The sequence below is a fragment of the Haliotis cracherodii genome, unplaced genomic scaffold, assembly GCF_022045235.1.
Source record: "Haliotis cracherodii isolate W230 unplaced genomic scaffold, xgHalCrac1.p SCAF_23, whole genome shotgun sequence".
In the NCBI taxonomy this organism is placed as follows: domain Eukaryota; kingdom Metazoa; phylum Mollusca; class Gastropoda; order Lepetellida; family Haliotidae; genus Haliotis; species Haliotis cracherodii.
The window spans coordinates 10,727,074-10,742,651 of record NW_027266279.1 but is presented as its reverse complement, the minus strand read 5'-3'; the positions used below and the strand labels follow the sequence as shown (position 1 = coordinate 10,742,651).

General features: G+C 43.3%; 1 protein-coding gene across 1 annotated transcript; it reads right to left on the bottom strand.

Moving 5' to 3' along the window:
- Positions 1-5,988: 5,988 nt before the first annotated feature.
- LOC139472002 (uncharacterized) lies at positions 5,989-14,017 on the bottom strand. Its single transcript, XM_071254510.1, has 2 exons — positions 13,308-14,017; positions 5,989-7,144 (listed from the first exon to the last, which is right to left on the bottom strand). Exons 1-2 carry the CDS (start codon positions 14,015-14,017, stop codon positions 5,989-5,991), a joined length of 1,866 nt encoding a protein of 621 aa, XP_071110611.1.
- Positions 14,018-15,578: the final 1,561 nt, after the last annotated feature.

The following is a 15,578-nucleotide window of genomic DNA, read 5'->3' as shown; positions in this document are numbered from 1 at the left end:
CACCCTTAATCTGCCACAAACCAGATGAAACATTGTGGTGCTCATAATTCGGATTTTGTTCAGATATTATGTTTGATTGTTCGTTTGTTTGTTTGTTGGTTAACGCCGCAATATTCCAGCTTTATGACGGTGGTCTGTACATAATCGAGTCTGGGTCAGACAATTCAGTAATTGACATCATGATCAACGCATTTCGCTCGTCACCTCTTATGACAAGGGACGGTCGGGTAGCCTAGTGGTTAAAGCGTTCGCTCGTCACGCCGAAGACCCGGTTTCGAATATCGACATGGGTGCAATGTGTGAAGCCATTTCTGGTGTCCCCCGCCGTGATATTGCTGGAATATTGCTAACTCACTCTTACGACAAGCATGGGTTGCTGAAGACCAGTTCTAACCCGGATCTGTTAGTTATTAACCCCATTAAGCATAAATGGCCTCATAGCCTTCTGGCTATTTATCGACTGGTTCGTTATTGACACCAAGGGTGTCACGGATGGCTCAGTAGTGTACGCTTCATTAGTTAGGCCAGAATCCGTTGATTGCGAGTTCGAAGCCTAGATTCGCCGTGATTATGATCCATGCTTTAATTATTAGCTCTATACCCGTGCTCATGGATACATTTGGGCCTGTGTCACATTTGGCAGACATGTTTTGATGTAACTGAAAAGCTGTTCAGATCGGCGTTTATCTAAATGACTCATTTTCTTAAGGTTAACGTGAGAAGACAGCAGCGAAAGCGTGGTCAAAGACCAGATTTCCATTCCTGATATGATGAAGGACAGCCTCCGTAGTGTAGAGTGTCTGCCCGGCGAGCGGATGGTCGGTGGTTCGACCTCCTAGACGTCATTCAAAAAGAATGTTAATATTGTGTATTTCTTGTTACCCTGCCTGGCGCTCGGCATTTTGGGATAAAACAAGGATTGGTCGCTTCAGCGTGAGTATGCTGTGTCTGGATGAGGTATGTGTGTTAAATTGCGGTATAGTATCTCAGTTGGCGGGCACTATAAAACTGGAATAACTCTTGACAAGTATAAGCACATGCACGCACGCGCGCACACGTGCATGCACGTCGCTACATAAGTGCAATAATCTTGAATGCGATGTAAAACTGCATTTCACCTTACTGGTATTTCAGTGGGCTAGCACTGTAAAACTGACAATCGTCCTGACAGTACATGCAACTACAAACACACGTGTATGCACGTTGCTATTTTTAAGAAAATAAACGACCAGTGGGAGTTGTTTATCGTACAATAAAACACTGCAGGGAGAATAAATTCTCCCTCCCTATTCTCCCTGCAGTGTGTTATTGTACGGTAAATACCGACCACGGTTGTTTATCTCACCACCCCTTGTACCATTCGTCACCACTCGCCCCTTTCCGTAACATGCAAGAAGACTCGTTTCCCTATCGATGAATGTTATGTGCGAAAATACGACAAACCAATCAGAATGCGCGTATGATTTCAAGTCCTTCGTCAAAGAATCCCTCAGAAATAATATTTGATTTTACATATGTCTTGCATCTAAAAATATACCCAAGACACAGTTAAATGTGTTCAGTCATACTGTATAATTCCGCATGTCCAGCTGTGCTTTAAATTGCATCTGAAATATATATAATATATGGGTAAAGATGTGCGAACCATTACGCAACGAGTTGCCCGTTAGCGCTATGACGGAGCCCAGTCGCAAAAATGGCCACGAGAGGGGCACGAGTCGCTATTCGGCTTTTCCCGGAATAACAAGAGTTGGTCACGAATGCCCTTGTACTCTCGTGTTTGTTTACAAAAGTAACAACATATATTTTGGGTCGCGAAAATTCTGTCTCAAACATGAAGATATGATTGTATACAAAATCAACTTCAACAAAAACTATTCTTGAAAACTCCGAGACCGCTGTTGGAAGCGAAAGAATACACGATGGTCAAGTTACAAAAATGGCGCTTTGCGAACGAACGGTCTCGATTGACGAGATAAGTGAGAAATTTACAGTTTATAACACAACATTTTCAAGAGAGTAACAAATGCCATGAGGCGATATTAACTCCATAGATAACCATGTGTCATTATTTTGCCTTGTCAACAGGGAACTAAGGTAAGAAGGACGTCAACAGTTTGTGAACGGGCAAGACACTTGCGATAAAGGGAGACAATTTTAGGGGAGGTCACTATTGTATGACTATAGTTCCGTCAAAGTGTTATGTCCACAACAGTGCAATATCAAGTGTTATGCTCACTGTAGTGAACTATCATTTGTTATGTTCAGTGCAGCGACAATATCACTTTTCTCAACTTCGGAAAACGTTGGGTCTTTTCACACTTAAGTGTATTATAAACCATGCTTCGTTTTTCATTGTTCTATGCGATTTATCGGGAAGCCATTTTAACTGATGCAATTATCTTGAACGCGACTTTAAACCCTACTAAACCTTACCACACAATGTAGAAAGATCTTTCTTAGTACCCTGTGTCATGTGATAACTGCGTGGATAATTATAAACTGCGTGAAATATCAATCACAAATATCTCAAAATGTGATGGCGGGATCGGGTGGTGAGGCTCGCTGACTTGGTTGATGCATGTCATCGATCATGTTCCCGAGGCAAGAGAGTCCAGTTTCCTCCCTTGCCGAACTAGGCTGGAATTTCTGGGCTCGATCGTAGCACCACCAGTGGCTATCATGAGCTATGTCCCTTCTATGCCTCTCTTATGGACCAATCAGATTCCACGTCTCTTATCACTTGCATTTGCTTCAAACAAAACGGCTGCGCCCAGTCAAGACGATCTGATCGATAATCAAGATCTATATATTGTGATACAACGAGTCTTACATCGCCAAGTGCATCAAATCACATGAGCACCTTGATTAACAACATGAAAAGATTTAGAAAATATCTGTTGACAAAGAGTTAGCGGTCCACATGTTTTGCAAATCCTGCAGTCGACCAAAATCTGCATGACAGTTTATGAACCGGATTTCGATTTCGGTGCGCGATTTTGATTGGCCTATGCATAGACTCGTTAATCCAGCCTAAATTAACTCCATAATACCATCCTAGTTCGGCAAGGGTGGAAACTGGACTTTTATAGTCAGTTAACTCACTTGCCTCAGGAAGATGGTCATCGATCCCAATTGCGTGGATCCATGCTCATGATGTCAATCACTGGATTGTCTGGTCCAGGCTCGATTATTTACAGACCACCGTCATAGAGCTGGAATATTGCTGAGTTAAACAACAGACAAACAAAACAAAATATGAAGGCAGCCTGTCTCGTTGGTTCATTTTCTCGGCGATGATTTTAGTGGCCTAGATATCCGATATAATTACATCATACCCTCAAGGCACAAGACATCGAACTTTGAAACATTCTCTCAGACCCGGACAGTGGGGGATGGGGGGGGGGGGGGGGGGGGGGGGGGGGGGGGGGAGAATGGGGGGGGGGGGGGGGAATGGGGGGGGGGGGGGGGGGGGCTGTTCTCGAATCTTCCCTCCATCTTTCCCCCAAGGGGAATGTTTCGCCATCCTTGACTGGAATATCGTCATCATTTCCACATCATCTCTACGTCCCCCTCGAGGCTATGTCACTCATGTTTATCTTAATTGCCGGCTGTGAGACAACCAATCCCTCTGCAACGATTATCATCAGCGTGTTTTTCCTTATTGTAAACGTCTTAACTTAGATTAGAACATTAGTTTTTCTTTGTGATTTTTAGAACAAATATGTTATCTTGGATTATGGATGTAGAAGATTCTGCATGTGCGGGATATTCTCTCGTATTGTAATAAAACAAGAATAAATTATAATAATCTTTAAACGCGACTAAAGTTATTGAATACATTTATTTCAACCATAGAGTTATTGTTTTCAATGTCATTTGAATGACTTAAAATGTGTTTTCTAGAGGTTGTCGTAGCAAGCGGAAAACCCCTAGAAGCAGTTAAAATATTTTAAATTAAGAGAAATGGTAAACAATTGCCCCTTAAAACAGATTTTAGAATATTTAATTTGACAGTAAAATGCAACCTAATCTTCCTTTGGGGTCTGAAACATGGGGTTAGGGTTATAATTAGTGGATAGAGTGTCTGTCCGAAGAGCGGTGGTTCGGTCCCCGGTCGCGTCATACCGAGAGACGTCATATAGAGAATCTCACCCGAGTGTCTTTTGATATCAAATATATCAACACTCGTTGATAAAAGTGGGAAAATTCCGAGGCTTGCGGAGGATTTTTGCCACTTTTATCAACGAGTGTTGATATATTTGATATCAAAAGACACGAGGGTGATTTTATTTATCATCCAACATTCTTTCAACTTTTTCAATTTGTAGACAGTAATTAACAGTGTTTTCAGTGTAAAAAGTACTGCAAACAGCTTCAGTAGCGGAGCCATTTGTGATGTCATTTGATTGTGACGTCATGGTAACCAGTGACGTCACAATGGTCTGCAAAGCATTGTGATGTAATTTCAGTGCAGCGATATCTACAGTGTACTTGTTGGTACTTGTTGTCACCCTGTCTGTCGCTCGGCATTGAGGGGCTAAAACAAGGACTGGTCCGCTCGGAGTCAGTATACTGTGTCTGAGTGGGGTATTCATGTTAAACTGCGGCATGGTATCTGAGTGAGCTAGCACTATAAATCGGCATCAGTCCGGACTAGTACAAGCAGCCACACACACACACACACACACACACACGACCTGTGTTATTTTGAGATTTCATCTTCTATATAAGTGCAATAATCTTGGACGCGACGGTAAACCCAATTTCACCTCACCTGCATGTTATATTAATAATGAACTCTTTGTTGTAGTTCAAACGCATGCCCCAGTTGTCATGGGATGTGTATACGTTTATTGTGTATGTTATTGTTTATTGTTATGACAACCGGCGATATCTGCCGTGGAGGGTGGAATGTCTTAATGTGTTTACAAACATGACCCAACACCAAACTTTCCTAATTGAGTCCCTGGACTTTCAGCAAGCACTGTTACGGCAACCGGCGATATCTGCCGAGGGGGGCGGAATGTCTTAATGTCTGAACATGACCCAACATCAATCGGATGTACATTTTCACACCAAACTTTCCTCATTGTGTCCCAGGACCTTTCAGCACTGATAACAAACACCAGCCTCGCCTTTCATCACCTGGGTCATGAAAACAAAACATCAAATGTCTGATTCATCTTTATCTAAGAAACGATAAAACAGTTCTCGAAGGAAATAGCACCTAAAATACATGTCATTATCTGTGACCGGAGGCTGTTCGCATAAATCTAATAATTGCTATAATCGGTACATCATCCGTATACTGTGTAGGGTATATCAGAATAAAGAAAAGCAATAAAAAACGAAATCTCGAAAAACTCGGTTTACATGCCACTGTTGAATTATGCTTGCGTAAATGATGTCGCCAAAATGTCATAAAATCTTATCGCTGTTTCATTCTGATTACAATTCTGATATTTTGATGAATCCTTGCTTGAAGACAATGGTACGATTGTTGCTGCCTCTGTTAATAATAACAATCCTATTTCGTTTTTGTTTGACACAAAATGTTTCATAAAAGTTCCGATCCGGAATGGGTATTTGAGCGAATCGTTAATATTCCCGGTTTGTTTTTCTAGCAGGAGAATATTGTTGATATGAATATATATAATAGTATGTTTATATATCCTCATTGACAAACGTTCAAACCTTTGTTGAAAATGGCAAACACACACTGGACAAAGAGCTGTCAACCTTTTACTTCCAAACGTTTGTTACGTATCTTAGTTCTGATATAAACCCGACTCAAATATCCAGAACAAACCAGATAAATTTATTTCTGGACGTCTTTTGGAAAGTAAGGTTTTCGATTGTGAGTTTATTCAGTGCTCTTATGAAGGCGGGAAAGACAGGTCTTTCTTCCAGTGTTCAGTCCTGAATTGGAGGATGGTTGATAACATGTATAAAAATATAGGTATATATACTTTTTGAAACGCAAGGCTAATCAGTCATGTTCACGATGAGATCCGCACTCTGGGTATGTAGTCGCGAGATGCAGCGTCTGAAGAACGCAAACGAAGTGCCATTGATGATTTCTTCAGGAGTAAGCCCTTGCACGTGTCTCAAGATGGCGCCGTCAGCAGCCACGTGGTCAATTTCCGACATGCCGTCTTCGATATAAGTGGCCTCGACCATCATGAATGGGAAGTGGTCAGGGGACATCTTGTAGGTGACATCCCTTGCTTGTAAAATGGTTTCTTCCACGCCGGGTGTCAGCTCCAACTTGACAAAGCCGCCGTCGGTGAATATGACGTCGAAGTCCAGCGCGCCGACGTTGATGTCGATACGTTTAATTGGTGAATTTGGTCTCACGTGATTTGAATTAGGACCACCAATCACTGCATGAGAGCCGAAAGAAATCCTTTCCCTTTCTTGACCTTCGAGGGGAAGTGGTGCAAGCTGTACACGGCCATCTTGATAAATGATAAAAACGTCGACTTTCTTCGATCCGGGTTCGAGAATGGGAGTAGCTTTTACTCGAATGTAGTCGAACACTCGAGTGTAGGAGGTGTTCGTGAACCAGCTGACGGTCATGTAGGATGGGGAAAACCACCAGAAGTCGTACTTCACGCCCTCTATCGTGTAGTAAGCATTGGACCAAATCTCCGTCAATTTCTCACCCGCCTCCTCACGCATGCGCATCTCAAAACTTTCGACCTCGACCCCTGTTGGAATCGTGACTTTTACCATGTTACCCTTTCCTTCGCTCCAACTGAAATCAGGTATGACCCACATCCCGTCGGGCATATCCGAGGTCAAGGTCACAGTAAAACCTTCTGTCCATTCAGCTGCTCGTCCATTCTTGAACATAAATGGGATTTTCAATTCACCTGTGACATTGATCGCTTTCAGATACAGTTTCGACCCGATGCTTGAAGTATACTGTCCCGTACTAGGACCCTCAAGAGGAAATGTGACCTCCACGATGTAGGTTCCCAACCCTGTGTCCTTGACCTCCATGTCAGCAAGGCCTGCAACTGGTTGCAGAGATCTGCCGACACTGCCGGAGTCCACTGTGAAGCCCGTGTATCGCCATATTGACGACGAAGCGTGTTGGCAATGACTAAGGTCCTCAGCGCTCTCCTTCAACGAGGTCCTAAAACACAGTAAGTGAATGAATCAGTTTGGGTTAACCCGTTTTTAACAATATGTCAGTTTTTGCATTGCTTCGTAACTTAACATGGAAGGCAAACCCGAACTGATGTAGGATATATGTTTAAAACTGACCAGTGAAGATCCGGGGTAGAATAGGTCTTCAGTAACCCATGCTTGCCGTGAAAGGCGACTATGCTTGTCGAACGAGGCGACTAACGGGATCGGATGGTCAGGCTCGCTGACTTGGTTGATGCATGTCATCGATCCCAATTGCGTGGATCGATGATCATGATATTAATGACTGGATTGTCTGGTCCAGACTCGATTATTTACAGACCGCCGCCAAAAAGCTGGAATATTGCTGAGTTCGGCGTTAAACAACAAACCAACCAACCCAAATGAGTGGATCGATGCCCATGATTTCAATCACTTGATTGTCTGGTTCAGACTCGATTATTTACAGACCGCTGTCATGTAGCTGGAATATTGCTGTGTGCGGCGTTAAGCCACAAACAAACAAACAAAACGTTTACAACTTTGATGAAACCGTCCAACAGGGGTTAGCTCCTGACTTATCTAGAAACATAATCAGTGCTAAGAGACGCAAATCTGCACAGGTAATTGCGACTGGCCTTCAGAGTCCTTTTAATAGCCAGATATGTTCTATCTACTTCTTTTAACATTTCATACAGCTAAGAGGTGGTGGGGTAGCCACGTGGTTAAAGCTTTCGCTCGTCTCCCCGAAGGCCCTGGTTCGATTCCCGACATGGGTACAATGTGCAAAACCCATTTCAGGTGTCCCCCGCCGTGACATTGTTGGAATACTGCAAAAAGAGGCGTAAAACCACACTCACTCACTCATACATGCAGTCAGCCAATATCGTGTTTGATATTATGAAGATTTTTCCGAATGATCATGCTCTATGTTCGAATATAATAAGCATGTTTTTGAGACTTTGCATGTTTTATTTTATTACTGATCGCGAAGAAGACCTTTATTGCCTGTGGTTCCTTCAGAGAACGGTTTACTGGTGTAGAATAACCAGTTTTAAATGTTGTATTCATTGCATACAATGTTTCAGTGAGTGTTACATATTTAATTAGTAATGTACACAGTTTACGTAGGTAATAAATACATTACGACATTGGTCACATGAGATACTCGTGTATTTCATATTTCATTGTGCTGTTAGTTGTTTGATAGGCATTACTTAGAAGTTGACGGATGACAAAGTGGACACAATTCATGGATAACAACTTCTTTATTTACTGTAAAGTCCACTTTTCGGTGTAGATCTATCGCCTTTACAGTGCTGTGTTAAATTTAGCAGTGAGGCGATCTGCTGTTCCTGGGTTCGAATCCCTCGCTCTGACAACATCATACCCGTGGGAAATCATTTACACCTGTGTCACTTCGAGTGAGTGAGTGAGTATGGTTTTACGCCGCTTTTAGCAATATTCCAGCAATATCACGGCGGGGGACACCAGAAAAGGGGCTTCACACATTGTACCCATGTCGGGAATCGAACCCGGGCCTTCGGCGTGACGAGCGAACGCTTTAACCACTAGGCTACCCGACCGCCCCTGTGTCACTTCGAGATTCAGAACATTTATTCTTAGATGATACGTATGTTTGGGATTACTGAGACCGGCATATCAGTTCACGATAAGCCGAGGAAGTAGCTCATGGGGTAGTCAAGACGATTTATGGACGATCTTTGCTCCATTGCTGTTTGGATAGGAAACAAAGCGATTTTATTTGAAGAAATTTTATGGAATGGAAGCTAATTTTGGGGAAGTGAAAATCAATATATACTACTCGTGGGTCAAGCAATTTTATTTTTGACCCAAGGAAAGGAACAGTATGACGAACTAAGCCAATTCATATTGCTCTTGCATGCTACATATTCTCAGGGGGCACGGGTGGCCCAGTCGTCTAAGGCGCCGCAATTCGCTGTGCAGAGTTGCGTCTCTAGGGCACGCCAGAAACCTATGGTTGTGGGTTCGATTTTCGGTTCGCCCCGATTATGTTTCTAGGTTTGTCAGCACCATACCCGTGCTCGTGGGTTTTACCGAAGTGGTTAAGGTCTTAGACCTACATTACTTCGGGCTTTCCTCCCACATTCAGCTGACACGCCGCAATATAACTGGAATACTGTTAAAAGTGGCGTTAAACCCAACTCACTCACTCACTCACTCATATATTCTCAAGTAGGTTAAGTGAAGTGGTTTATTTCGACAACGCACGCTGATGTTGTGCTCTAGGTAACGGAAGCAACTTTTGATGGATATTACCCTGATGCCATTTAGCCTTGGGAGTCTCATTTACCATATTATACCATATATATATTTTCATTTAGTCTGACACCCTTACTCATCTTTAACCTTTGAGGGAAAAGCATGAAATGTCTCCATGTATTTTGCCTTCGGAAAGATTTGAACACGGCCCTTAGGAGCTAAGAAATGAAAGCGATTGAGTCAGCGAGAAAGTTAGCGCAACTTTGGATACTGTCCAACAAATCTGATGCAGTTCCTTATTTGGACCGTACCATAATTTCCCCGTGTTTTTTTCAAGTGAATACTTGACTTGCCTCTGCATGTGTATGTGATGATACACTCGCCCGGTATCATCACTGTTTGGTAGTGATTCATAAACACGTGCTTAATATATATACTGAACAACAAAAGTTCCTGTGACATTGAATAAGATTTAATGCAAAGTTATGTTTTTTACCAAATCTGAAAAAAAATCGGTTTGCAACAGATAAAAGACTCCTCTAAGTGTTCAAATGGTTAATTTGCCATACTGACATCAGGAATTGCGTGATTTCATAAAAAAAAAAAAAGATGCCAAAATGTCAATTTACAAATCAATAGCGTGTCTGTCCACCTCTGGCTGCCATGCAAGCAAAACACCTTCGTCTCATGGAATGGACCAGGCGTCGCACAAAGTCCTGTGGGATATCTGTCCATATCTGCTGGAGCATGTTTCGAAGTTCCTGGAGTGTCTGTGGAACACGTAGTTGACGTCGAAGGCGCCGATCCATCTCATCCCACATGTGCTCGATTGGTGAGAGATCAGGCGAACGAGCCGGCCAGAGGATGACATTCAAATTGTTTTGTTGAAGAGAATCCTGAACAAGTCGAGCAATTTGAGGCCGGGCGTTGTCATGTTGAAAGGTAATGCCTGGGCCATGACGACGCAATAACGGTAGAACAACATGGCCGATGATCTCGTCGCGGTAGCGCTGTCCATTGAGATTTCCCTCTTCCACTATCAAACGGGTCCCCTGTCTTGCTGTAATCCCACCCCATACCATAACGCTGCCGCCTCAGAACCGAATCTTCCATGACACAATGATTAACGTAACGTTCACCTCGACGTCGGTACACTCGAATCCGTCCATCGCTGTGGCTGAGGTGAAAACTAGACTCGTCAGTGAATAGAACTTGTCCCCAATGCATGGCCGTCCAGCGTAGACACTGTCTGCACCACTGTAAACGTGCTTGACAGTGGTTTTCTGTCAAAATGGGACGTCTGGCGGGTCTTCTGGCGACAATCCCTGCACATCTTAGGCGACGTCGAAGGTTTGTGAAGATATTCGTCGAAGGCCAGGGATGCTTCTTGCAGTCACTGTTGCTGGATGGAATCGATTTCGTAGGTGTGTTGTTCGAGTACAGTTGTCTTGTCAATTATTGGTTACGCTATGCCTGCCACTCCGAGGATGGTCTCTGACTGCATTCGTCTGTTGCCAATGTTGCCATAAGCACCAAGTGGTGTTTCTGTGGACGTTAAATTGTCTTGTAACATCACGTTGACTCGATCCTGCTTCAAGCATACCAATGGCTCGCAGACGCTCATTTTCGGACAGGCATGGCATTTCGTAATGTTGAATAATTGTGTAATTTTGTTGTTTTTCTAGGTGGTTGTTGTCAGCACGATGCTAAACAATGCATATGGAATCCCGTGAGCGCACATGTTTTTATACCCATTCTTGGGCAGTGAAATGCATGGGGCTTGCATCAAAGTCAACTTTTGCATGGAATGCCTGCTTTTCTGTAGCAGTTGCACATGTATTACAATACTGAAAACCAAACTTTACTTCTTTGAAAAATACACTAAAATATTGGTGTCACAGGAGCTTTTGTTGTTGAGTATAGTTGGAATTGTACAATGGACTCTGCTTTTACCTAAAAGTTCTGATGATTGTGGAAAGGGTTTTGTATCAGATGATTGTAAGAAGAAACCCCAAAGTGACGCGGGTCGGAGACGTTTACTAGGTTGGTGCTGACAAACCGGCGATCATAATGCGGGCAAATCTGTGCTTCGAACTTACATTTAACAGATCCTTGCGGGGTTAACTCTAAACGATGAATTGCATCTCAGACCTATAGCCTATCTGTTTAGAATTGAAAGGGATTGAAACGGCATGTGAATATGTACACATAGTATTATTTTGTGATGAAATACTGACGTGTGTTTATCCGAAAATATAAAATCGATATCCCTCTGGAGTGAAATAACAATTTATGCAGGAACTACTTTCAGTCTTCTTCAATGATAATTTTCAGAGAAAGATTGTGAACATGAGTTAAACAATGCGTCAAACCCAAAATTTATTGTTAAATCATTTTTCACTTGTGGCCGCGACGACCAGGAGAATGCCAACTTTTCAGGGCACTTGATGAGGTAAACACACATGTTCTCTGGATCTTCACGTATGATAATAAATAATAAGGTTCATGTGACAATGTATTAAAGTGTAAATTATACATGAATTGAACCAACACGTCTAAGAGTGAGTGAGTGAGTGAGTGAGTGAGTTGGGTTAAACGCCGCTTTTAACAGTATTCCAGTTATATCGCGGCGTGTCAGCTGAATGTGGGAGGAAAGCCCGAAGTGATGCAGGTCTCAGACGTTTACCACTTCGGTGAAACCCACGAACACGGGTATGGTGTTGACAAACCTAGAAACATAATTGGGGAGAACCGGGATTCGAACCCACAATCATAGGTTTCTGGAGTGCCCAAGGGACGCAACTCTGCACAGCGAATCGCGGCGCCTTAGACGACTGGGCCACCCGTGCCCCCACACGTCTAAGAACAAACTCGTCTACCGCGCAACGTTGAACTTCTAATTTGAGGCAAGAAACTTGATTATAAGCATCGCTGTGATAGCAATATACATCTTTGCTCGTGGGTTTAACAAATCTTGCCAACGTGCTCGACCGGAGTTAATCAGGCGGTTCCGCTACGTTAATCTGGCCTATAACTGAAATACCAGTGAAAATTTGTTTGTTTGTTGTTTCACGCCACGCCCGGCAATCTATATGACAGCGGGCTGTAAATATTCAATTCTGGCCCAGACAATCCTGTGATTGACATTGTGAGGAACGATCCACATCATCTGGGTACGTTGACACTCCATCAACCATGTCACCGAGCCTGACCACTCTAACCAATTGGTCGCCTCTTACGACCGGTATAATTTCAAGGGAACCAATTTTTTTCCGATATAACAAGTGGGCTGTTGAACGGTAGATTCAAACACACTATAAGGGCGGCGGGGTAACCCAGTGGTCAAAGCGTTTGCTCGTCACGCGGAAATGCAACAGTTTGATCTTTAACAGTGAAATGCATACATGTAGTAGAAAAAATATATATGAACTGCGTTAGAATTGGAATGACCGCCTCCGTGGTCTAGTGGTAGAGTGTCCGCCCGGAGAGCGGAAGGTCCGGGGTTCGATTCCCGGCCGCGTCATACCAAAAGACGTTAAAAGATGGTACTTGTTGTTACCCTGTCTGTCGCTCGGCATTAAGGGGCTAAAACAAGGACTGGTCGGCTCGGAGTCAGTATACTGTGTCTGAGAGGGGTATTCATGTTAAACAGCGGCATGGTATCTCAGTGGGCTAGCACTATATATCGGCACCAGTCCGGACTAGTACAAGCAGCCACACACACACCCACACACACACACACACACGTGCATGCACGTCGCTATATAAGTGCAATAATGTTAAACCCAATTTCACCTCACCTCTAAATAGGTGCATCAACGCATCGGAACGCATGGTATTCAAAATTTGGTGTTTCTCTTACGATTATAGAACTTCTAGATCTTCTAGAAAATTAAAGCGTAACAAATTAAGAAATGGTTAAATACCTGTAGTTTGGATGAACGCCTTTAAGGACAAAGGAAGAAGCAAGGTTATGGTAGAACTTCACGTGGACGTTATTGTCAAGGGGACAATGGGAGTCTTCCACCTGGACAGTAATTCCTGCCTTTCGGATGCCAGCGTTAGCGGGGAGGGACTGATAGCTCTTCTTCTCCCCATCAACACACACTGCTTTGCAGCGGAAGTCGTCAGGGTCGAAGTCGGGATCAGAAATCTCGACCATTATCTCATCAAACTCCATGCCAAACTTGTCACACTCTCTGACAATGACCTTGAGGGTGTGAACTCCAGCTTCGACGGGAAGGACGTTGTCGAAAGGTCCCGTGCTCTTAAAGTCGTTCCAAACATGGCCGTAGTTTGTGTCCGGTTGGGTATACTTCTTACCGCAAGACCGTCCGTCGATCAACACCTCAAACAGATCTTTTGTGTGGCCGTCATTGGAGTAGCGAACGTCCAAAATGGAAAAGTTGGCTGATTTCTTCAAACAAAACGTCTGCTGAAGCGCACCCTTGTCGAACTCCCCTCTCAGAAGCGTTTTATAGTGCGACGCTTTCGACCTCAACATCACGTTTCCTTGAGCTGGTCCAAGGGCGATGTCTTCCGCTTCTATCTTAAACACAACAGCTCCGACATAAAACAAAGCTTGCGATAAGACAAATGCAGTTTTAACCACACTGTATATGGTACGACCCGCCATCTTGGTCTCTCAAATCTGCGTCCGGGCGCCACCGAGATACCTGTTCAACTGTCTTCCTTCAGAAACAATCACAATTACATATCCTTTCCCAACGGAAACACCCGAGGTAAAGTCATGACTCGCTTGATAAAAAAAATGTTTGTCATTCCGACTGAAATACATTCCCTTACCCTTCCCACGCTTTTATTGGTCGTTATCAGATCACTGATCACTATTGTGGAAGCAAAATATATTTATTAATCTTAACGTAATCAACCTCGAGGGGACACCGGCCTGTGTTCCATGTGTGAAGTGTTTATGAATATTCAAAACTTCTCCCATCTAGTTTGTGTAACAAATCATTCTGTCCTTGTTTATATTGATCGTAAATATGATACCTTTATTTGGACCTCATTTGTAAGAAGAAGTAAAAAAACCAATAAACTGTCTCTTAATGGTCGCCATGAGCTATTGACTATTGATGTTCTTTACTTTATTGAAAGCAGTAAAACCATCTTCAAAGCAATTGGGGTTTAATGTAGGTTTTGTTTTCACATCAGGGTTTAAATATGATTACCAAAGCTCTGCTTAATGTTTCCCAGTCTCAGGGCAGGGGGCACCAGATTCGTTTTGTAAGCCCATGCCATGCAACGACCCGTGAAGATTCCGGGGTAGAATAGGTCTGCAGGATCCCAGCATTGCCGTAAAAGGCGACTATGCTTGTCGTAAAAGGCGACTAACGGATCGGGTGGTCAGGCTTGCTGACTTGGTTGATGCATGTCATCGATCCCAATTGCGTGGATCGATGTTCATGATATTAATCACTGAATTGTCTGGTCCAGACTCGATTATTTACAGACTGCCGTCATATAGCTTGAATATTGCTGAGTGCGGCTTAAACAACAAACCAACCCAAAAACCATGCCATGCAACACCAAGAAGTTAAGTCAAAAGAAACTATCAAGTACTCATTGCTATGGCTAATTAGGGCAAACGTAACAGATTGGGTCTCGTCACCTACATTTCACCCGGTGAGTGAGTGAGTGAGTGAGTGAGTGAGTGAGTGAGGTTTTACACTTTACGCAGCTTTTGGCAATGCTCCAATATGATGGGTTTCTCACACAGTACTCATATGGGGAATCGAACACGGGCATTCGGCGTGACGAGCGAACGATTTAACCACTTGGCTACCCAACCACCATTGGTTGATGGTTTGTGTATTTCTCAACGTCGTTCTCAACGCCGTACTAATCGATTCTGGAGCAGACAAACCAGTGATATAACGACGTCTGTAAGTAATCGAGTCTGGACCGGAGGAACCAGTGATTGATGCTATGATTTGTTTGTTGTTCAACGCCGTACTCTGCAATATTATAGCTATATAACGACGCCTAACGGTAAAATCGAGTCTGGACCAGATAAACCAGTGATTGATATTACGATTTGTTTGCTTCTCGCCTCCCCATTTTGCACTATTCCAGTTTTTTGACGCTGGCATGTAAATAATCGAGTCTGGATCAGACTAACCAGTGATTGATGCTTTGATTTGCTTGTTGTTCAACGCCGTACGCGGCTATATTCC

Coding starts and splice junctions, on each gene's coding strand:
- LOC139472002 (XM_071254510.1), bottom strand. CDS start 14,017: ATGGCGGGTCGTACCATATACAGTGTGGTTAAAACTGCATTTGTCTTA. Junction 7,145..13,307: donor GGCGTTCATCCAAACTACAG/GTATTTAACCAT, acceptor ACTGTGTTTTAG/GACCTCGTTGAAGGAGAGCG.